This window comes from Jatropha curcas, chromosome 6 (assembly GCF_041381405.1).
Source record: "Jatropha curcas cultivar XTBG-Jc1 chromosome 6, XTBG_Jcur_1.0, whole genome shotgun sequence".
NCBI lineage: Eukaryota > Viridiplantae > Streptophyta > Magnoliopsida > Malpighiales > Euphorbiaceae > Jatropha > Jatropha curcas.
In genome coordinates this window covers 3,407,983-3,431,444 of record NC_143156.1, presented here as the reverse complement: position 1 = coordinate 3,431,444, position 23,462 = coordinate 3,407,983, and the positions used below count along the sequence as shown (strand labels likewise).

General features: G+C 34.5%; 3 protein-coding genes across 3 annotated transcripts; 2 read left to right on the top strand and 1 right to left on the bottom strand.

Moving 5' to 3' along the window:
* Window positions 1-1,424: 1,424 nt before the first annotated feature.
* On the top strand, window positions 1,425-8,901 carry ARF1 (auxin response factor 1). Its single transcript, XM_012211367.4, has 15 exons — window positions 1,425-1,698; window positions 2,475-2,564; window positions 3,637-3,752; window positions 3,917-4,012; window positions 4,146-4,202; window positions 4,393-4,545; window positions 4,642-4,726; window positions 5,403-5,493; window positions 6,260-6,424; window positions 6,531-6,650; window positions 6,731-6,806; window positions 7,037-7,202; window positions 7,291-7,790; window positions 7,961-8,151; window positions 8,247-8,901. The coding sequence occupies exons 2-15, from the start codon at window positions 2,516-2,518 to the stop codon at window positions 8,422-8,424; spliced, it is 2,043 nt and encodes a 680-aa protein (XP_012066757.1). The 5' UTR covers window positions 1,425-1,698; window positions 2,475-2,515; the 3' UTR covers window positions 8,425-8,901.
* Window positions 8,902-9,473: 572 nt separating this feature from the next.
* On the top strand, window positions 9,474-10,539 carry LOC149495281 (homeobox protein). Its single transcript, XM_089723356.1, has one exon. The coding sequence runs from the start codon at window positions 9,762-9,764 to the stop codon at window positions 10,248-10,250; it is 489 nt and encodes a 162-aa protein (XP_089579482.1). The 5' UTR covers window positions 9,474-9,761; the 3' UTR covers window positions 10,251-10,539.
* A 191-nt stretch (window positions 10,540-10,730) lies between these two features.
* Window positions 10,731-22,967, bottom strand: MTR4 (RNA helicase, ATP-dependent, SK12/DOB1 protein). Its single transcript, XM_089723355.1, has 15 exons — window positions 22,835-22,967; window positions 22,230-22,501; window positions 21,658-21,858; window positions 21,341-21,559; window positions 20,020-20,358; window positions 19,541-19,645; window positions 18,158-18,268; window positions 17,388-17,638; window positions 16,771-16,894; window positions 15,798-16,077; window positions 15,558-15,712; window positions 14,658-14,801; window positions 14,335-14,567; window positions 13,277-13,541; window positions 10,731-11,624 (listed from the first exon to the last, which is right to left on the bottom strand). Exons 2-15 carry the CDS (start codon window positions 22,494-22,496, stop codon window positions 11,346-11,348), a joined length of 2,973 nt encoding a protein of 990 aa, XP_089579481.1. The 5' UTR covers window positions 22,497-22,501; window positions 22,835-22,967; the 3' UTR covers window positions 10,731-11,345.
* Between the last annotated feature and the right edge of the window lie 495 nt (window positions 22,968-23,462).

Here is a 23,462-nt window from a genome sequence, read left to right as displayed (position 1 = left end):
TTAAACATACTTTATCCCTAGTATAGATATTGCAAAATTAGAGATTTAAACTGTGACATTTTTTTTTTCTATAAGCTTATTTGATGTAAATGGTTTTCACAAAATTGTTATAGAGACATGTATTAGCTAATTTCATCATTTTAAATTATAGATAACTATTATTTAGTATAAGGATACATTAAAAAAAGAATCAAGTAAAATCTCTTACTTCTTCTTTATTATTATCATTTTTAATTTTTCTCCATCAAAACACAGAATTAAGCGATGTAAATATAGAGGAGAGATGCTTATTGTCTCTTATGACAATCCATTTTTTATTTTTCTCATTTTTTGCAGATTGGTGAAAGTGAATACCGCAATAATAGAGGAGAACAGAGAGAAAAGAGAAAACACATCAGAAATTTCTAGCTTTTAATTCAAATAGGGATATTTTATTTTTTTAGTACAAACTAATAGCAAAAATCCTAAAAAATGAACGTATTGAATAAAGGATTAGATGATGATAAAATTCAGATATGTAATTATATATTTTGAAAAAAAAGTAAGGATTAGATACTATATTTGACCGTTATATTCAGAACTAATAGAAAAATTTCCTTAAATTAAAGCCATTACAATCTTTGTATCCAAAAAAAATCTATCAACTTTGTCTGACTAATAAGTCTAAGTTTAAGTATATTTATTGAGTTTGCTTAATAAATTCATCGAGCTCAATTTCAAATATTTCAAAGGCTTTTTTTTTTAAATCATAAATTATATATAAGTTGAGCTCGAGTTTGAGATTAACTTTTTTAACCTCAAACTCAAGCTCTTCACTATATTTTTATTGAGCTGAGCTTAGCTCAACATGACTCGATTCATTTGGATTTAGATTAGTAGATTAAAAAATAGAATTATCTTTTTGATGAAAAAATTGGAGGGTAAATAAGTACTCTCAAAGCAAACAAAAACAACTTGCCTATAATTAATAAAATGCTAATAATAAATTAGTGCATGTGATGTGAGTATGTCATTACATTCCCCCTAGCCAAATTCCTTGAGTTGCCAAATATTATGGAACAACGAGATCTAAATACATGGGCATAATTGTCCTTTCATAGTACCAAAATTATGGACAAAGACAAACAGTAATGTGAAAGTAAAACAAGATGAGAGACTTAAATTAATCAAATAATTTAAGACAAAGAATATATAATTAGAAAGTTTAAATTAAATCTTGGAGACAAGGCAGAGGAGATGTAGGGAATCCGGGGCACTGTTTAGGTTCACAATTAAAAAATATTAAAAATTTTGAAAAATTAAAAATATGTAAAGACAATAATACCCCTCAACTTTCCTTTGGTGTTCACCAAGAGTCAAGTCTATCCTGCCTTGACATACAAAAACCAGAATATATATGTATTTATCAGACACATTAAATATTAATTAAAAAAAAAAGAAAAAGAAAAAGACCACAGAAAAGAGACTGTGTAAGAGAGGAACAGAAAAGAGAAGCCAAAGCCTAGTCGTGTCGGCTTCGACCGAACATTGACGACTTATGCACTTTCTATATATGTAAAGAGAGAGAGAGAGAGAGAGAAATATATTACTACTGTTTTTATGTGTGTTTCGATCCAGTTGATATTTATCTGTTGAAGCCCTAACCATTGTAGCTGTTGCTGTTTTTGGATCGCACTGATTCGGAGAGTTGAAGAACAGGTAGGTCTATTTCGTTGTTGTTGTTGCTGCTGCTGCTCTTGTTTATGATTGATGAGATTATGAAGAAAAATGAGTGTTCATATGATCGTTAATGAGGGAAAGGAGTAATTTTTTGTTTTTGGTTAAATCAGATCCCTAAGTTGTTTTTAGCATTTTTATATTTGGTTTTTGCATGCTTTTTAGCAATCAAGATAGTAAATTAGTGTGTTTTTGCTATATGGGTATTTTGAATCATGTTGGTTTTAGTGCGTGATCATCGATTTATTTGGTTTATTTGATTGAAATTAGTGATTTGATTTTTGTTTTAAGTTCGTCCTTATGTAGGAGCTGAAATGCTTGTAAAAAGTAAAGAAAAGACGGATTTTGCGCTCGAAAAAGTGTTAAGGGCAATTTGAACTCGTGAAAGGTCCTTGCTTTTCTTGTAAAATTGGGAGTTAAAGGTTTACAATATATATATATAAAAAAAAAGCTGACTGTTTTAGCAGCATTTAAGGCAAAAAGCTGAGAGCTCTTCACTACTGACAGTGGTGAGCAATTAAGGAGTTTTGATTATATAATAGCAGGAACAACCTGTATAAGCATTAAGTATAGTAAATGCATTATGCATTTATCATTAACGGGTTTGCTCTGGTTTGGTGGAAAAATTGATTGCAATTGTCATTAACGTGGTTAATTTAACATTTAACTACAGCGTCAACTTAGTGTTAGTTTTGTGGGATCAATGATTGCAAGTTTATTATGCTGTTAACTTAACTACAAATTTCTTGTTTCAATAGATCGATTTTGCTGCTCTTTGGGGAATTTGTGTGGTTTTGCTATGGCATACACAAGTGCCAATCATATGCCTGTTGGAAATCTTCACACAGGTTTGAGCTTATTGCATTTTTTTCCTCATGTTCTGAGTAATCGTGTCGTTTGTGACAAAATGGCAAAAAGATGTGAGAGGAAGGCCGTATATGTGCTAATTTATAATTGACAAAGTAATTTACTGTTAAAATTGGTGTGTTAATTTCAGTATGGAATTCAGAGTTTGCAGTGGTCGTTGATGCATTGATGTTGAAGTCAAGTAAATATATGCATTTTTTCTCCAGCTTCCTTGAATCAAGTAAATTCAGTTAGTCATTTGCAATAATTAGGAGGTTGACGTATGACACTAGGTTAAAGCTCCCTAATGCTGTTGTTTGATCTTTGTTTATGTTTGTATGTGTTTTTATGTATATGATTGAGGTTTATTACATTTGTTAGAAAAATTAGTGTTTTGGTTGGAGAACTTTTATGGCAGACCAACATTTGAAAGGACTTTTAATTGGCCTTTTGAGGCATTTTACGGTTTTTGGGAATGGGAATCTTTCTTGTAAAAGGAATGCTGCTTCTGATCAACACACAAAAAACTTTTATATTATCTTCTGTTTTGAGGATCTTTACTGCTTCATCAGTTCAGCATATACTTTTCATGAAACTTTGGAGAATTTCTGGTAGATGTATGGTTGCATAACTACCAACTAAGAATGTACTTTCAGATCATCTCTGGCAACAATGATGTTTTACAGTTGCACCAAAGCAACTTAAAATCATTGTGAATTTTGGGGAATTTTGCATGGTTTTGCTGTCGTTCTACTTTGATGTAAATTAGCATATGAGTGTGACTACGGATAGTAAATTTTTGCAGTGCATAATAGATAAGAATTCCAATGAAATCAGCAGACTTTTTTAACAACAGATTTCTAATGATTATTTACTTGCATCTATGAAAGTGCTCTCATGCTTACCTGTTTGATCTTATATGTTTTTGCTTCTATTTACGGAATTGTTAACTTTTCAACATTCTTGGATTCAGTTCTGATATCGTTTTTTGAATATGTAAGGCCATGTCCTTTTCTTTCCCTCCTATATGCACTTTTTTTCTCATTTTATGAAATAAAATTCTGTTTTTAATAGGGGGATGCAATGATGCTTTGTATAAAGAACTATGGCATGCTTGTGCTGGACCTCTTGTCAACCTTCCTCGTGAAGGGGAGCGAGTTTATTATTTTCCACAAGGTCACATGGAGCAGGTATTTTGAATTTAGCAGAGATTGGAGTATGATACCTTTATTGCTTTCCTCAATGTCTTAGATATGCCTTGAGGTTTTGTTGGAATTATTTTGTCTACATGTTATTTTGCATTGTCCTTTTCTGTTGCCTTACAGATTTTTTTTTTCATCTTCTTTATATATAGCTTGAAGCTTCAATGCATCAAGGATTGGAGCAGCATATGCCCTCATTCAATCTTCCATCTAAAATTCTTTGTAAAGTGGTCAATGTTCAGCGTAGGGTGGGTTGCATTATGATAATTGCAATCTTTGCTTCGGTCTTTTGATGCAGCTTAATCTTTCTTCTTTGTTACACCTGATATTTGGCAATCTTTTGCAGTTCCAATTATTTTCATTTTTCTTTGTTTATTGCAGGCTGAACCTGAAACAGATGAAGTTTATGCTCAAGTTACACTCCTTCCTGATCCAGATGTAAGCTCTATATATTCCAAATTTAAGAAATAAGTAATTTCTGTTGAAAATGATTTTACATCTGTTTTTTGTTCGAATTTTTGATAATTAGTAGTAAGAATAAAAAGTTTCAGTTGATGCAAGGTCTTCAAATGCATTTCATTTTTATTTTCTGCTGCATTGATCTTATTTTTATTCCTCCTTAAACCAGCAAAATGAGGTTACTAGCCCTGATCCTCCACTCCCAGAACCCGAAAGATGCACAGTTCATTCATTTTGTAAGACGCTTACTGCTTCTGACACAAGCACTCATGGTGGTTTCTCTGTTCTACGAAGGCATGCAGATGATTGTCTGCCTCCTCTGGTTTGGACCTTGGCATTAAATTAACTATGCCCTTCTAATTTTGCAGAGTAAAGTTATTTGTTTTCCTGTTGACATGCTTTTTTCTTTTTTGTGTAGGATATGTCCCAACAGCCACCTTGGCAGGAACTGGTTGCTTCTGATTTGCATGGCAATGAATGGCATTTCCGACACATTTTTCGGGGTTAGCAAATGTTTCTCTCTCTTGTTTTTCCCCCTTAAAAAAATGATTCTAGATGGCTATTGCTGAAGATAGCATGCGGTTGCTTTTATTACACTGCATGTATTTGTATATTACTCTTTTTCTCTAGTGTTATTCTTCTACAGTTCATGCCAACCTAAAAATTTGTCTCATGTCATTCCATGCTCATTGATGTTGGATATTTGAACTAAATAAACTTTCAGAAAACAAAGTGCATATGAAGTTATTTGGTAGCTTATGGTTGGTGCCTACTATATTACTTAGGAATCACAATCACTGCATGTATATGGGCGTGTATTTTATGATTTGCAATCCCACATTCTTGAGCCTCTCGATGGTGAGATATCATAACTACAGTAGTAACCACTCGTGATGGAATTAGGTCATGACCTGTTCATGGATCAGATAGAAGCTCCCCATCCCCTATACTTTTTTTCCCTCTCCAATATTGTATATGGCTTTAGACAATTGCCTCTCATATTCCAGTATCATTCGACGATAATAGCAGTTTTTTGCAATTAGTTTTGAAAGCAATGTGAAGAGGTTTATATGGCTGAAAGAAATAATGTTTCGTGTATCCTTTGATACGTGTGGTAAAACTTGCAAGATGATAACATTGTCTTAATTGTTGGGACATTGATCAAAACATCAATTGCAGGTCAACCTAGACGCCACTTGCTCACAACTGGGTGGAGTGTCTTTGTTAGTTCAAAAAAGTTAGTGGCAGGCGATGCATTCATCTTCTTGAGGCAAGTGATCATACATTATTATTTTTTGTTGGAGTTAATGTTGTTAAAAGCATACCTAGGCCTGAGGCTCACCCAGGCGTAGTGTCTGTGTCTCAACTACATTGAAGTGGATCCAATCTGACCAGGGGCGCCTAGGCTGGCCTGGCCCTGATGCGCAAGCTTGGTCTTAGGCATGCCTCTATTATTTTTTTCTCCCTTACTGTCCTAACTAATTTGTGGAATGATTTTCCTAAATCTACAGTTCTTAGTTGATCTTGATTGTTGATTAGATTTAAGAAGTATAAATCATTTAAGATTTGATGCACTAATTTAATTTCAAATTACTCGACTTAAACAATTACTTTTGTTGCATTTTTTTTTTTTTTAAATTGATGACATTAAGTAGTATTTTTGTTTTTCTTGTCGTTATATTTATGTCAAAAATTCTTGTTTTCAGAATTTCTAACAAAGTTCTGACTTTTGTTTGTGATGCTTAAACAGTGATTGCTAAAATATAAAGGGGTTTGATTTGCCAATTATTTGATATTTGTTTATTTTGTATATTATTGAATTCCATATTTTTAGATGATGTGTAATTAGTATCTATTTGATATCTTATTATTTAACTACAATATATATATATATATATATATGCCTTGTGTCCGCTAGGCGACGACATGGCTTTGTACCTGCCATAGTGTGCATTGGGTATTTGCAACACTAGTTGCAGTGACTTTCTTGCTAAACATTGTAAAACTTTGTTGATTGATTGATGTACCTCGTAAAGGGGAGAAAATGGGGAGCTTCGTGTTGGAGTAAGGAGGCTTATGAGACAACAGACAAATATGCCATCTTCTGTCATCTCTAGCCAAAGCATGCATCTTGGTGTTCTTGCCACTGCTTCTCATGCTATTGCAACTGGAACCCTTTTTTCTGTCTTCTACAAGCCAAGGTTTTGTGCTCTTTATTATATTTCTTGTATGATGCTATTCCTTTATTTGTTTGTTGTACGTTTAGTATTAGTTAGTTAAATTTGCTAAATAAGCATTTCATTTCAGAACCAGCCGGTCTGAGTTCATTGTAAGCGTCAACAAGTATCTTGAAGCTCGAAACCACAAACTCTCTGTTGGGATGAGGTTTAAGATGAGATTTGAGGGTGAGGAAGTTCCTGAAAGAAGGTATCATCTGGTTCCGGATTGTCTTTGGCAATAGATGTCAATGACATTATTTTGAATTGTCAGTTTCTATTGATTTGCAGGTTTAGTGGCACTATTGTTGGTGTTGGAGATAATATATCATCTGGATGGGTTGATTCTGAGTGGAGATCCTTAAAGGTTGACAAATTTTCTTGCTTGTATTTCTGCATTTGTTGTATTGTTTATGTTATCTGAATGTTTAGACATCATCTTCATTTCCTATTCCCAAGAATAATTATTTTCATATTTTACTTTCAACTTCATCTTGGTCTTTGTTTTGATTAGACATGTTATCCTTCCTGTTTTCAAGTTATACTATTATATCTGTGCTTCTCTTCACTTGTGGCTTTTATTTTATTCTCTGCCAGGTTCAATGGGATGAACCTTCCTCAATCTTGCGTCCAGATAGAGTATCACCATGGGAGTTGGAGCCACTTATTGCAACTACTCCTTCAAACTCTCAACCTGTCCAAAGGAACAAGCGGGCACGACCATCTGTTCTACCTTCACCAACATCAGATCTACCTGCATTTGGTATGGCTGCTTTCCCTTTAGTATTTCCTCATTCCTTTGGTTTGTGTTGGTTTTTAATGATAAACCTGATGGTATCTCTGTGCCGTAGGTATGTGGAAACCCCCAGCTGAATCTTCTGGTTTTTCATATGGGGACTCTCAATGTGGACGAGATCTTCATACATCAAATAATTTCAGTACTGTTACAAGGGCCAACTCTATTGGCTTTAGTGGCAATTCTCCACACACTGGTTTTTCCCCCAACTCAATGTATTGGCCTAAAAGGGTGGAAAGTGTTACATATTCTTTTGCCCCAGCTGTTAACAAAGATTCTGGAGAAAGAAGACAAGGCACTGGAAACGGTTATAGGCTCTTCGGGATTCAACTTATTGACAACTCCAATGCCGAAGAAACTTCACCATTGGTTGCTGCATCTGGAATGGTAGGGGATGATCGCCCTGTTGTATCTTTGGATGCTGAATCTGATCAGCATTCTGAGCCATCAAATGTTTGTCGATCTGAAATCCCTTCAGTAAGTTGTGAGCCTGAGAAATCATGCCTGAGATCTCCTCAGGAGTTGCAAAGCAGGCAAATCAGAAGCTGCACGAAGGTAATGTGAATATTTTATAAGAATTTTCAATCTCTCCTATGGTCCGTTTAGTTCTTCCATTCTCTCTCTCTCTCTCTCTCTCTTTCTGTGCAAATGCAGTTAAATGCTTTGACAATTTTTCTTAAAATTATGCCAGATCTGAATGCTTGATGGTCTATGCATCTTTCTAGGTTCACATGCAAGGAATTGCTGTTGGTAGAGCTGTTGATTTGACGCGGTTTGAATGCTATGAGGACTTGCTGAGGAAACTGGAGGATATGTTTGATATTGAAGGTGAGCTCAGTGGATCCACAAAGAAATGGCAAGTTGTCTACACTGACGATGAAGATGACATGATGATGGTTGGGGATGATCCATGGCAGTAAGTTACTTTGACTGTTCTAATGCATTGTTCTGGAAAATTTAAGCTATTTTATGTGCTTTATTTTATTGATAACTTTTATCTTTTGACTGCAGTGAATTCTGCAGCATGGTTAGGAAAATTTTCATCTATACGACAGAGGAAGTCAAGAGATTATCACCCAAGATTAAATTTCCAGTCAATGAAGAGGGTAAAGCAGCCAAAGCTGATGTTGATACTGATGGAGCAGTTACCATGGAGGACCAATCTTCTATTGTTGGGCCTGGGTGCTAATAATCCCAAGCTATGTTAATGAATGGTTGTTAAGAGATAAGAAAAGGGAATGGAGAAGCAGTAAAAAGGAAAAAAAGAATAGAGCATTTGGTCAATGTCTTGTTTATAGTGATGTACATGGAATAACCAGTGACACTTCCAGACATGCAGCACTAAATTACTGGTGAGGTGGTCGGCAGCTGTTTGCGGAACACGTCCTTTATGGAAAGTGAGACTTTTCATCTTTTTGAAAATAGGTTTTGGGGTTTTACTTTGTATTATTTTGCCAAGGGAATCTTATATTGCTTGCTTGTTTGGATACAAGTAAGCTGAAAAGTTTGTCCTTTCCACCTCTTCTGCCCAGCAAATGAAGAATGAAGATGTGATCTCTCTCTCTCTCTCTCTTTCTTTTTTCCTGTTTTGAATGTTTTATTTTTTTATTTTCACATTGGCGCGATATTGCGTTTTGTATATAAATTATATATAGCTTTCTTATCACTTGCTTTCCAGTGCATGCTTATCTTTATCATTCTCGAGAAGATGCTATATTGGATTGGCCTTTCAAATATTTTCTACCACAAGAATTTTCTGCAGTATAATGATTGCTGAATGGTGCCAGGTTTTTTTGTTCACACAGGAACATCAAGTTCTTACAATTTGAGGAACTTACTCCATCAAGAACATCCAGTTTCTCTGTTATGTCAAATCATGCTAGATACCGTTTTCTTGCCTCAACTAAAGGACAAAAAACTGTTATACTATATTTTGTAAATGTGATTGTGTTCAAACTGCCTGTTTGATAATATATATATATATATATATATATATATTTATATATATATATTATCATTTGTCAGTGTTTAGATGTCTAAAGTTCGTAAACTATAGTAGTTCAATGCCCAATCTTTCTGTTTCTTTTAACCGGTAGAAAAGTAGGACTAGTTGTGGTGCTTCATTCAACTTATTTTTTATTTTTTAAGGGTGAATTATTATTTAATTTGTTTCTATTTTCAAAAATTAATTTAATGATACTTCAATTACAGACCTGAGCTTGTTTATAGGTACGTTAGCTCATTGCAAAGCTGTAAACATGATAAAAATGCAGCCTAAAATAGGAAAGAGAAATGTAACGGCTCTAATCCAGCTCTGCACTTCCTCTCTTTTAAAAAGGTAGGCTGCGCAACTAGGTGGGCAACGGTCACAAGGTTTGAAAATTCTGAAACTAGAAAGTTGAATGCTTACAAAAGGATTGTGGAACGCTCCAATGGTAGTTTGAATACTTACGTTTAGTTATTTTAATGCAGTTTATATGTTAGCTACCATTCCCAACATTAACAATCCTCTACTCATACCAAGAAATGATAAAAGCAGTGAAGAAGCTCAAGAAATTCTGGCCAAGAAAGAAGAGAAGAAAGAGGACCTATCATCAAGAACCCTATTATCAACCTCCTCCACCACCATATCACTGTTGCTGCTCTCATTCCACCGCCCCAGTTCAACCCTCAGCTCCACCACTACCACCATGGCTAGACTTTGACCAGACCACCCAGGAGAACATTTCTGCACCTGGGGCGCATCACCTTCCACCAGATCTGGTCTACCAAAGTCAATCCCAGTTTCCATCTCAAGAAATCGTTGTGGAAACGAATCCCATTTGTCCTACATTGCCTGTTGAGACACCATTAACTTATCAACAGTATATAGTTCCGAATCCTGTTTATGGTGTACCAGTTGTGGGGACACCAAGAAAAGAGAGGTCAGCTGGGTTCTTTGGATGTATTATTAGCTTTGGGGTCAATCTAGTTCGTTGCTTATTTCCTTGTTTTCTAATTCGAGAAGTAAACTGATATATAGTAGAATAACAGTGACAGCAAAACAGTAAAGACTTGCTATATAGTATATTTTATTTTTCATTCTTATTTCTTGTTAGTTTGTTATTGTTGACTAGTAGAGTTTAGAAAAAGCTAATACAGTAATGTTGAGTCCCAGGAGTTTTCTGGAGTTCCGATAAGCTTGGAGTGTTTATTGATGTGATTACCCAGCAGAATTGGAAATGGATGCAGAATTGGAAATGGATACTTGTATTGTTCTTTCCCTTGGATGGAATAAAGGGTTAAAAATAATGTTCAGTGATCAGTTGAATTTGGTTTCAAGCAGCCAAAAGCTAATTTTTACCTGGCATATATATATCCCAAGAATTTTCATTTTAAGAATATTATCAATTTAACAGAGACTAAATAATTTTATAAATACATTTAAAGCTAGCTATTCTTGAACATTGCCACGACCGAACAATGGTAAATTTATCGTCACTAACAAAACTCAAATTCAGAAGAGACAAAAAAACCTGAGTTTTGAATTAGTATGGTATATATCCTCTAGATAAATAACACTAGCTGATAACTACCTATGAACTTCACGTACAAAATTGCTTAAGCACCTGTCAAAATTCTTATAATAACCCACAACAAAAAGGAAAAAGAAAGAATAGTAAAAGAACAGGCAAAATAATTACTTGAACATATAGCACACGTATTGAGCTCTGTCCAATAGATAACACGAATATAGGGGGTTAATGACAAAGGTATGCCAAGAACAGTTCCAGATTCGTAGTCCTCTCTTTCTGCTAGAGAACTGCGATACATACCTCTAATATCATGTTCCCCCTTCCTAGATGACAGACATAAATTGGAGCAAGATGCCTTGAAGGAGCTCATGGAGTGTTTGTAAATGTTGTAGAGCCAATAATTGTATTCTTCAGCCCATATGTATCTCCCCTTTGAAAAAAGTGGTTTTCCATATGCATTCACTTGCAGTTGCAGATATATCAACTAGGAGGTCTTCTTTCATGTTGCTGAATTTTCTCTCAGCATCATAAACAAATACAATTCTGCAGATAACCTGATTATTTCTCCCAGCATCAAAGAGGAACTTGAGCTTAACTACAAGTATAAGGATGCTGCAAATACTATGTCTCTCTTGATTTTGGAAACAGCCTCTTCGAATTTGGCCTCTAGTGCTGTTTCACCGACTGATTTTGCTGCTTGTATAAGCTGCTGAAGAACTTCCTCCAATCTCCTAATTGCTCTGATCAAGCTCCCTTCAAAAACCTGTGTAATTTCCATGATTTCATAGAACTTGGATCCTCTTGCCCAAGCATATACAGCCTCCATAATATCAGGCCGAAATGAACTCACAAAATTCTCCACATCAATTTGGACCTGCCAAAATAATACAAGTGTTATAACAAGAAGCAAAGGATGTCAATCAATAATTTGGACAGACTGCAAATCCATTAATTTATGATAAAGAAGGATATTTATCATATTTAAATTTAATGCCAAAGCCATAAATACGTTTGAGACATTCACACCTGTGCATGGTCATATAATCACCCAATTTTTGAGAGGGAAGTGGGAAGTGGAATGGGACGTATGACAGTCTATACAAAAAACAAAAGACCCTTAAATGCTATTTTTACACTTTATTCACTCCAAGTAAAGTGCACTTCAGGTGAAACTTTGAATGAATACAAATAATACACTGTTTGACGCAGTGAACAAATGGAACAATCCACCTTCCAAATAGAGGTTGCCAAAATGGAATCATCTGTCATTTTTTCTTTCTTTCTTTCCTTTGTATTCATCAATTTTTTGGTTTTGGTAACAGAGTAGGACTGCTGCTCTCACAAACAAAGGCATACAGATAAGCTTTACCATCAGGATATACAGCTTCTTCAGCTCACCAGTGAGTTCTGCTGAAGATGATAGGCAAGATGGTTTCTGATTCAATTGACCAGGATGATTCAACAAACCATGGCCATTGAGCTGCTCTGACTAGACATAAGATAGCAGCAGTTCTAAAAGTTGGGTTTTAATTAGGTTTATCTCAGCAAAATCAAGGTTTTACTGGACATTAATTATTTCTAGGCATGCCATTCTCAGCAGTTCCATATTGTTTGCCTCTTCCCAATTCCTTCAGTAATCCAAGAGAATCTGGATCTTATGCCAAAGTGAGCTGGATTGCCAATAATTAATATGCTCTTCTACCGTTTTAAGTTCAACTACATGCGCCATTGAAATTTCTAAAACCTTGAAGAATCATAACCAACATTTGTTGGTTATCACACTGGAAGAATTTTAACCAACATTTTGTCCCCATTATGTTATCTGTCCAGTTTCAAGTTCCAAATCCATGTTTGAAAACGTACTTTATCTTGTTCATGATTACCCATAGTTTAAACTGCAACATGAAAAAACAAAAAAGAGAAAATGGAATACTAGGGGTGTATTTATTTGTAGAAAACTGGAGTAGTTTTCTAGAAAAGTTTTCCAAGAAAATTGGAAAATAGAGTTTTCCAATAATTTAACTAAGATTTGAAAAACAGTTTTAAGTTGTTTTTCATAAAAAAAGACATGTTTTCTAACTATTTTCCATTTTTAAAAAATGACATTTTCATAATTAAGATTATAATATCTATAAATAATTTTTTCTATAAAATATTTTTATTGAAAAAATAAAAATTATTCAAATAACATAAAAAAATTACATTATTTTTTAATATGTAATTAATCTTATTATTACAAATATAGTATATCCTTTATTTTAAAAAATTTTACAAAATCATAAAAATTGATATTATTATTATAAATAATCAATAATAAAAACTCAAAACTTTAAAATAAAAAATTTCTAAATTTATTTTTTATTTATTTTAATTATGAAAATAAATAATGTTTGTGAAGTTTTTAAATTAAAATATGAATTTTTATTGTTACCAAGTGAACACATATTTTATTTTCTAAGAAAACTGTTTTCTTAAAAAACAGAAAACTGTTTTCTGCGAGTAAACATGCCTAAGTTGCATATGTACCTTGCAATCCAGCTGAAGTTTGGCAACTCTTCGGGCTGTATCTTGCAGTTGTGTAAAGAGCAAGTCAAGTTCTTCCCTAGGTTTTGCAGCATCCTGGAGCTTCTCTTGCCACACAAAACATGATAGAAGAGATACCATCTCCTCCACTTTTATGTCCTTTAGAACACCATTGAACATAAGCTCTGTCAGAGTCAACTCATCTGCACTACTAATTTCACAAGCAACTTTCCCTTTCAACTCCACTACATCATCACTTGTAACATACCTGCAATTGAATTGGAATAAGAATTATAGTTACTGAACAGTCAAATGCATGTTCATGAAGGAAGAAGAGTTTTCCAGAATCTAAACCAGGAGTGTAAACTATCCAAATTTTCATGTTAACAAACACAGCCAAAGAAAGACAAAGATAAAAAGGTTAACAAAATTTAGACTGCTGAACCCTTCTTTTGTTACAAGAAATTGTTGTATCTAGTATAAATTTAATGACTCCTAGATTGCAGTAAGCATGCTATGATGAATTTTGATATGACAACATGAGGTGTAAGCCTTCATCTCTTCCAGACAAGGCACAAGACTCAAGCCGTGAGATCAATTTCTACAGGAAACAGATACAGGCCCAACTCCTAATTCACAGTATATATCTTCATAGCATGAGAGGGAAACTAAATTTACAGTTTGTTGGAATCCTCCATTTAATTGTAAATTTGAAGCCTCTTTCATAACGAAATTGACAATCTCACCAAACCATGAAACTTAGTTATTTCTTATGTGCTTATCATGACCATTTACTGAGTCCCATCTTCTTTCAATGTATAATGAAGATGAGGCAATTTTCTACAAGTTCACTTGCATATATGTTTTAGCATGTAAATAAGAAATCCTTCAAAATAATCCAAAAAGAAGAGGACAGAATTAACAAAGATATAGAAGATCTCCCTCCCTGCCCACCCGCCAACCCCTGCAGCCACCACCCACAAACATGCAAAGAGAGAGAGAGAGAGAGAGAGAGAGAGAGAGAGAGAGAGAGAGAGAGAGCACGAATAAAGTTTGAGTACCCTAGTCTCCGGAGAACTCGTTTCCTAGCTCTAAGTTCATCTTTGAAAGCCAAAGCAGTGGTAGAACGCATTGTTTTCTTGATTGACTTAATCTTGGCTGTTAATTCTTGCTTCTTATGTAAAACCTTGAGTTTTTGCTCAATAAGGGGAGATTTTGCAATTTCATGCTTTTCAAACAGGTGCTCTAAAGCCTCTATCCGACGGACTGCCTTCTTGTATGACTTACTTTGAATCTGAAGAATGACAAAATTACAGGACTACTGTTTAGTGGGGAAGTGCAAATGAAAGAAAGCAAATAACATGTAGAAACAAAGGAGCATTACCTTCATGTCTCCTTCAGGATCTAGCAGCAGACCGGTAGGATTTCTAGACAGAAATTCCAAAACCTGCTTTAAAGTGTTCTCTCTAACTTCCAATGGCAAAAGATCCTTTGACATGTACAAGCGAGCACTGCTCAAACTAGTAATCTGTCCCAAATACATGGTAATTACTTATCTTTGCTATGATGTCATAAATAAATTCAAAACATCACAAAACTTTTTCTCAGAAAATACTATTTGCCAAGCAGACTATTAGTAAAATCACTGGAGCAAAGGGAAATGTGAATACAGTAAGTCCAGATCCAATAGAATTGAGACTAGCATTTTAGTTTATTTTACAATGCAGGATGCTCTAATGACTTACCTTTCATGAGATTACCAAGTAAAATATTTGAGTACGGCAGTCTTTGAGCTCAAATAACAAATCAGCCTTAAATACCTTTTTAAATTACTAAGAAAAATAAACAGACTAAAGCTGGTAAAAGAAAAGTGACAGCAACTTTCAATTGAGAAAGCATACAAGACAGTTACCACACATATAACAAACAGCACAAACTAGAAATTTTGACCGGCATGTCTACTTAAAAAATATTATCTGTCTTATCGTCAAACTAATAATATGTACAAGGCAATGAGTTAATACTAACCCAAACTTTGTGACTTTTTCCAATTATACCCTGTTTTAAAAATTCAAATGACTATAGATAACACTCTATTGGTACAAAATCCAAAAAAGACCATTTTCCATAGGAACCTAAAATCTCAACGCTACTAGTTTTCAGTCAGACGACATGAAATATCAATTTGTTTAACTTAGTTTCTATGTTTCATCATGCAACTGAAGCATGCCAAAAGGAACTTCAACACAACATATATAGATATTGTAAACAAAAAGGATCTTACCTCAGATATAGGAATAGAAACAACCAGAGGCTCTCCAGGCTCTTTCAGCGGGACAATCTTCATGCCTTTTTTGGCAACTCCATCTTTGCTCACAACACATCTGGTAAGGATATCTACTGTGTAGTTTGAATCTTCAGGTTTTCTATTTGCATCATCTGGATCAAGCATTGATTATAAGTAACAAATAAACTTAAATTTTGAAGGCGCCAAAGAATAAAAAAACTATTAAGAGAACCTTACCATCAGAAAAGCTTTTGACCCTGTCAAAACTGATTATAACACCCCATGTTCCATGGTCTTTGATGGAGAAAGACGGAGAATCTTCATCAATAGTACATTGGAGAGACACAATTCTGCCGGGCTGCAGAAAGGGTAAGCAGTATTTTGGAGAAAACACAATATCGCGGACATCCTTCTTCAAACTTCTGTATTGCTGAATGAGGTCATAATAATTCCTTAGACTGTCCTCTTCTTCAATTATCATTGAGTCCCTCTCTTCTTCAAGGACTTTGACTTGCTTCTGCAAAAATAACAATTACCATTAACTTATAAGTTCAACTTTTGGTCCTAAAAGTAGCATTGAAAACAACCCAGAGATAAAGCAATAGAAGAGTCTAAAATATCAAGCAGAGATGCAGTTGCTCATAACAGTAATTGCAAGAGTAGATTAACATTCACCATCTTGTTGTCACTTAAAAAAAAGAAAAGGATATCTATACGAAACATGATTTTATGTTTTATTTGTAGTGTACTGACACTACATACAGTTTATAAAGTGAGCTTATAGGTCCTCTCCATGTATTTCTGGTTTAAGTAAATTTCTCCAATACTTGATTTTGGTACTTTAATCTCTATACTATTCATAAAAGCTCTCATAGTAAGTCCCTAGTATGTCCTAGACTTCCTCATCAAATTAACAAATGTGGCAGCCATGCTGCGAGGCACTTTTTAGATTTATTTCATCAGATTATCTCAACACATGCACGCGCAGGGACTCTTTTCAATTAATTATGTTGGCCTTAAAAATGGCCAACTGCATGTAACAGCACAGGGATACTAACATCAAGGGATGTTACTCTGCTGCACAGGACAGGTTTCTGACATTATTGGCCATCATGCATCAATCACTATCACTCAAAAATTACAAGATAAAAAACATTGTGTACTAACAAGCTAAGTTTCCTAACTTCCGGCATCTACAAAATCAACTGACCTCAAGATCAGGAATAGCACGATCAGCTTGGAATTGATAGAATGAATTACGAAGCAAATTTTCAGGATCCCCGTCTTCACTACGCATTTGATTTAAAAGCATGTTGTAGCTTAAATGGAAGGCACTGCAGATGTGGTAAATATCAGTAAAAGCTTCTGAGACAATAAAAAACTATTACCCACAACATATTACCAAAGATGAATCAATGAAACCAAGTCTATTGCATCTGTCTATTATTCCATTTGTTTAGGACTTTTAATATGCTTTTCATTTCTATCCATGTTAAGATCTGAGTTCAGGCCATGGCACTATTCAACTACAGCCACATGTATGACCTGGGATCCTGTTAACATCATTCAGGCAATTCCTGACGAGCTTAATCAACAATATTTGGGTTAATTTTTAGAGAATTATGAATCCCCTAACCTTGATAACATAAAACCAGTACAGAGGTTAGACTTAGAAAGGCTGAACTATCAATGCCAACCTTCAGACCGAGATAAATAATTAACAGTGGATAAATGATGAATGAAAAAGAAACAGAATTTCGTAATAGAGAACTAACAAATTGTATCCAACGTAATTTACACCGGAGATGACATGAAAATTCAAACTACCTGTTCAAACTGTCGGCACTTCCTTTAAGCATCATTTTAGCAGTAGAAGGCTCAAGCTTCTCATCCACCATAAGGATGCATACTCCACGCTCATCAATTCCTCGACGACCAGCACGGCCACTCATCTGTATGTACTCTCCACTAGAAATCCATCTGAACTTGTCCCCATCAAATTTACGGACATTGGTAAAAACTACAGTTTTTGCGGGCATGTTTAAACCTATGCTGAATGTCTCTGTAGCAAACAGACACTAAAGGAGAATGTTTCAATCATCATAGTACTACGATACATTAAAAGGCAACGAAAAAGTAGTTGAACATAGATAAAAATAAATTAAATAAACCAGAAAAAAAATGGATAGCAGAAACATGTTACCCAACAAAAGGGCAAGTTCCTTCATCAGCATCATTATTCAAAAATGAATCTTAATATAGCTTAACCAAAAAAAATGAAGTGAGAGAGAAGCAATGAGAAGATTGTTATATGACCTTACACATCTTGAGACAAAATAAAGAAGATAATGACCTTATCATCTCAAGACAAAATAAAAACAGCATTGGATGTCAAGTAGCCCATGCGTCAGCTAAGCAACCAAAGCAAAGACATGAAGTGATCGACAGTCTTACTTTATAGTGAAAAAATTGAACAAATTTCAAGCAGATCATCAAATAAAAGAATTTGCTGATTTCATTCCATTAAACAATGCAAATTAGTCCAAGCAAATGGAATCTTAGAAAATATGCACAACTACAATAAAAAAATATTAAACCTTGATCAGCCCTTCTTGAAACAAAATCTCGATCACTTCTTTCAAAATGGGAAGCAAGCCAGAATGGTGCACACCTATTCCCCGCTTTAAGAGGGGTAACATATTTGAAACCTGCAAATGGCAATATAAGACAAGGACTAGTCACTATAAACAAGAACACCAGCAAATCAATATATTTGACACTGGAGAAAAAAACATATGGAGAAGAAGAGAAGGCCTATAATTTTTTCGTGAAGCTAAAATCACACTATAAACATTAGACCAAGCACCCAACGCTGTAGCAGGCCAGAGGCTACCATATATCAAATCCACAAGAGAGAGAAAGAGAGATTGATTCTAATTGTTTATCAAACTGCAAAATAAAAAAACACTTTTGTCCTTGTGATAGAAATGGACTATACATAGTTCCTGAAAGATCAAATATCAGAAATAAATCCAGGACTTCCTACTGAGAATCAAAGATTTGCAACTAGCTCCTTAACATGATTGCGATGGCTCCTTTAGGTTAAACATTTGCCATTATACTTTTTTTATTTTGCTATAACACAAATGCAATAATGAAAAAGTGCACTTAATAGATGTATAAGTCCTGTTGTATGTGAGAAAAGAAAAGGACAATCACATGAATTTTTTTATTTAGGGCTTAATAGCAAAAAAGTTGAAGGCAAGCTAACCAAACGAAGTCTAACACTCCGTTTCGTATAAATGAGTTCAAAATGTGGAATTCATTTGTAAATGAACTTGTCTTGTTTGGAATAAATTCAAAATTCATTTGTTTTCATTTCCCAAAATATCTTTAGCATAATAATTTTAAAAGACTAGGAGAATGGATAGTTTTGTAATAAAGCTTTGGATTGTTTAAGTTTGTGGAATTCATTTGGAAACTCCACCTTTCTGGATAGAATTTGGTTTAGTTATATTCAAATCCATAGAATTGATTCGAATTTATATCTTCAATTTTTTTTCATACCAAACACAAATTAGTTTTGTAAATGGATTCCACAATTTTATAGAATTCATTTATTCCAAACAAGGGGTAAATTTTTGCTCCAATATGGAACCAGAATTATCTAATAACAGCAACAAAAACAAAGTAAGAAACCAGAATGCATATGAAGGAGCTGATCATGTTATTCTAATTTGTTGGATTCAGACAGCTCAGTTTCTTAATTTTATGCATGTCAAGTAAAACCCAAGCTACCTGCATATAAAAAATATAAACTAATGAATGTGCTAAAATAAGAGAACATCAATGACAAAGAGGAAACTCATACAACAGCTCATCAGAACAAATATTTAGCAAGAGTATTTATTCACAAGTTAAAAGAACACTAAGTCTCAACACTAAAAGCTTAATGACACTCTGAAGGGAAGATGACTTGCCTGAGGTAGTTTCTTGTCATCATCGGAAAGCATGTCCATGGCACTCCAAAAAATTGTTTCTATATTCACTTTCTCATCATCCTCATTTAGATCCATTTTTGCCATCTATAAAATCAAACAGAAAAGCCAAAACCAACGATTTATTATGGAAAGAAAATAAATGAAAGTCTCCACTTTCTCTTTTTTGTGTATAAGGATGGTGATCAATGTAAATAAGAGCCATTTGAGTCCTACTGATATTCTCAATACCATATAGAATTATGCTGTGGAGGCAACAAGGAAACAAGAACTGCTAATACATAATAAACTAACATACATGAACCAAAAACTCAAGGGATCACTAATACCCCTTTCGTTACTTAAATTATGCCCCGAGGTAACAACAATCACACTCAAAAGTCAAAAAATATTATAGACCAGAAGCATTCAACCAAACTCCAGAAGAAGAAGAAGAAAATGTAAAATATAGGGGAACATACCTGCAAGGCAAGAAACTCGCACTCTCTTTTGCTAAAGCTGAAAAGGATGACAGGATCATACTGTCTCTGAATGATCATCTTCACCATCTTAAAGATGTCACTTTCTTCACCAAGTTTACCCACCACTAAACCCTTTTGCCACTTCCCATTTTCCCTTTTCTTCTCACCTTCACTCTTGGGAACCAGTGCATTCAGTGCTTTCTGAAAGCTATCCTCTCGAAATTTTCCCTTCTCATCAACCGCTAGGTATAAGCCATCACCTCCAGCAGGAAATATATAATGCTGAAGGGGCGTTGGCCGATAATCAGTATATACAATGTGACATGGTTGTTGGTGAACCTGGATGACACATGTGGTCAAGCAACCATATCTTTCTCCATTAACAAATTAATTAGTTTGAGTGACTCCAATGGTTCATTGGGCCAAAAGTTGCACAAAGATGATCTAAACTCATATAGTTATCATTGATGACACCAACATCTTAAAGAATCAAGCAGGTGATGCGTAATGAATATCTTAGAAATATAACCGTAAAAAAGAAGGTCTTCAATTGAGATTCTATCTGTGCTGGTCTCAACTGTGTTGTGCATGCATACCTATAAGTCCAAACTCTGAGGGGAAAAAGAGAGAAGGAAAAGGGACAGAGGAAAATAGTAATCTCCCTTAATATGGGTCAAAGTCGGCCCTCAAATTAAGTTATCAAAATTGTTGATTTAATTGATTTCTTGCTACAGGTCAAGGATGTCTGAATGATGCACTAATATACATCTTTAGATATAAAAATTCCATTATTTTCTTTTCTGTTTATGTTATCTTTTGCTATGTGATAACTTCCTCTCCCTCCCCACCCCCCCCCCCCACCCCCCAAGATTTTGTGCACTTTCAATAGCATCAAGAACGAGTCTCTTACTTAAGCTGTATAAGAAGTTGGCTTCTTTACATGGGGAACAAGGAAAAATAATCATTGATGTCAGTCCTGTCAAATACAGTTTGAACTGACTAGCAAGAACTGAGCAGCCACAAAGGGATTGTTTAGCTAGAAACATATCACATATGAACTTTAGGTTAGGCACAAACAAGCGAGTAATGTATATGATATGTGATCCTCAATCATGTCATGATTCTTTTGGTCTATTCTAGATATTCTTTTTGCTCTGATTCCCTAAGGATGTCCATTGTTGCATGCCCAGACATGATGAAATTTTCATCAAAAGCAACAAGACTAAATGAACACAGAATAATGCAAGAGTGCAAAACAAGCATGCTTAGTTGCCTTTTCAATTTGAAAGCTCGAAAGAAACTTGAAATAAAACCAAATCACCTTTGCCACCCAATCAGCAAATTCTTTTGCATTAGGCACGGTTGCAGAAAGAAAAACAAAACGTGAATTCTTTGGGGCCATAACGATGCTTTCTTCCCATACCACTCCTCTTTCTCGATCGCGCATATAATGTACTTCGTCAAAAATGACCCAAGCAACTTCACGAGTAATTTCAGATCCTCTATACTGCATACTACGCCAGATTTCTGTGGTCATCACCTAAAATAAAACTCTCTCTTAGATGCTCATGCACAAGTATGTATGTGGGTGTGTATATATATATAAGAAAAAGGAAACTGACATCAAGCAGCACCCACCAAACAAGAAGCATTAGGCTCAATTGTGACATCTCCTGTCATCAAACCTACATCTGAAAACTCTTCTTTGAACTCCCTATACTTTTGATTGCTGAGTGCCTTAATGGGTGAAGTGTATATAACACGTTGCTGATTTCTCAGAGACATAGCAATGGCATACGAAGCCACAACTGTTTTTCCAGCTGATGTGTGTGCTGAGACCTAAGGAAAAAAACAAGCCAGACTGATAAGCGACAAAACAACATAAACCTTTATCATGACAAAAGTGGTTGTCGTCCAATAGAGCATTTAAAAATTAAATACAAATTTTACTATTCAAGAATCAAGGAATACCCCAAACAATCTTTTGTTAACATTACTCATGGGTTTTTGTCCAAAACCAAAGGAAAAACAAAACTTTCAAAAAGCCAAATATATGCACACATCATAAATTAGCTTTACATGGCACAAGAAAAAGCCCAATGCATAGTTCACAGTTACTGGCTACAATTTAAGAAGAGTGCCTATACTAAAATGCACATCACGAAAAGAAGAAAGTAAAAATATTGCCTAAATTTAATCAAGAAAATTACCATAACAGACTCCCCATTATCAAGACACTTAATAGCTTCAGACTGAAAAGGGTCAAGAGTAAATGGGAATTCTTTTGCAGGCTTCGAGTCCTTTCGCAGTGAAGAATCTGGACGAGGATGCAGTCCATAACCCTCCGGATATGACACATCATGAATACAGGTCACTGACTCTTTGGTAATTACAGAGCCATTCTCTCTCTGCTGTTTAAGTGGAGGCAGAGGCTCCTCAGATGGGTCTTCAACTGATTTTCTCTTCACCGAGGCCATTAATCCTTAAATTCCCAAACAAGTAAATATTAAACTTCAGAAAGAGATTATCTTAGATAAAGTACTGAAATTTGGACACTGAAATAGAAGCAGAAAGCAGAAAAACAAAAAATAACAAATTTCCGTTTTAGTTTCTTGTTTCTTAGCTACTAAAACGAAGTATAACTTCAAATACTTAGGGTTTTGCAGAAAGATATAAAGCCACTGAATTGAACTAAAAATTGGAAAAACCATAATAAGTTTATCTAGGGTTACTCCTTTTCTATACAAAATTAAGAAAAGAAACATTGAGACCTCAAAAACAAAGCTTCATAGAGAAAAAAAAAATGAACGAGTACCTTTGTCAGTCCGGCGTTGGTATATGCTCTGGCGGCAAAGGTGAAGAGAGTTGGAGAAAGAAGAAGAGGAACGTAAAAAATTTTGGAACTGCAGTAAATTTATACCTCTTCTAAACGCAGTGTCGTTACACTTACTTTTTTGGAAGTGATGCGGTATTGGTTAAACGGCAAGTTTCTCTTCTCCGTTCGGTTAACGACCGGGCGTGTCTTTAACTGTTTTATAAAGGAACCGATTTCAAAACTGTAATTTTGAAAAATTAGTGGTTTGATTCGATTTATAAAATCTAAAAAACTGAATTAATAGTTCGATTTACAATTTTAATTAGGTTAAAACCGATCAAAATGTTAAATAAACATGTATATAGTAAATTAAATTTTAATTTTATAGAATGTCCAAGTGATAAAAGATGTCCCTAGAAATTATATTAATGCACATTATGTACAAATTTTACATGAGTTAAATTACGGTCTTTGATAATTAATTTAGTAATAAATACAGAAAATAATTAACATTAATAAATTGCTTAATCAATGACCTATTGAATAATTAACACATAAAAATAATTAAATAATTGCCGAGACAAAAAAAAAAGCATGCAAATTAATTTTTTTTATATACTCTCTCTGT

Coding starts and splice junctions, on each gene's coding strand:
- MTR4 (XM_089723355.1), bottom strand. CDS start 22,496: ATGGCCTCGGTGAAGAGAAAATCAGTTGAAGACCCATCTGAGGAGCCT. Junction 16,078..16,770: donor GTGCTATTCCTGATCTTGAG/GTCAGTTGATTT, acceptor TTATTTTTGCAG/AAGCAAGTCAAAGTCCTTGA. Junction 15,713..15,797: donor GGTCAAAAGCTTTTCTGATG/GTAAGGTTCTCT, acceptor TGCTTGATCCAG/ATGATGCAAATAGAAAACCT.
- LOC149495281 (XM_089723356.1), top strand. CDS start 9,762: ATGATAAAAGCAGTGAAGAAGCTCAAGAAATTCTGGCCAAGAAAGAAG.
- ARF1 (XM_012211367.4), top strand. CDS start 2,516: ATGGCATACACAAGTGCCAATCATATGCCTGTTGGAAATCTTCACACA. Junction 5,494..6,259: donor GATGCATTCATCTTCTTGAG/GCAAGTGATCAT, acceptor TACCTCGTAAAG/GGGAGAAAATGGGGAGCTTC. Junction 7,791..7,960: donor AAATCAGAAGCTGCACGAAG/GTAATGTGAATA, acceptor GCATCTTTCTAG/GTTCACATGCAAGGAATTGC.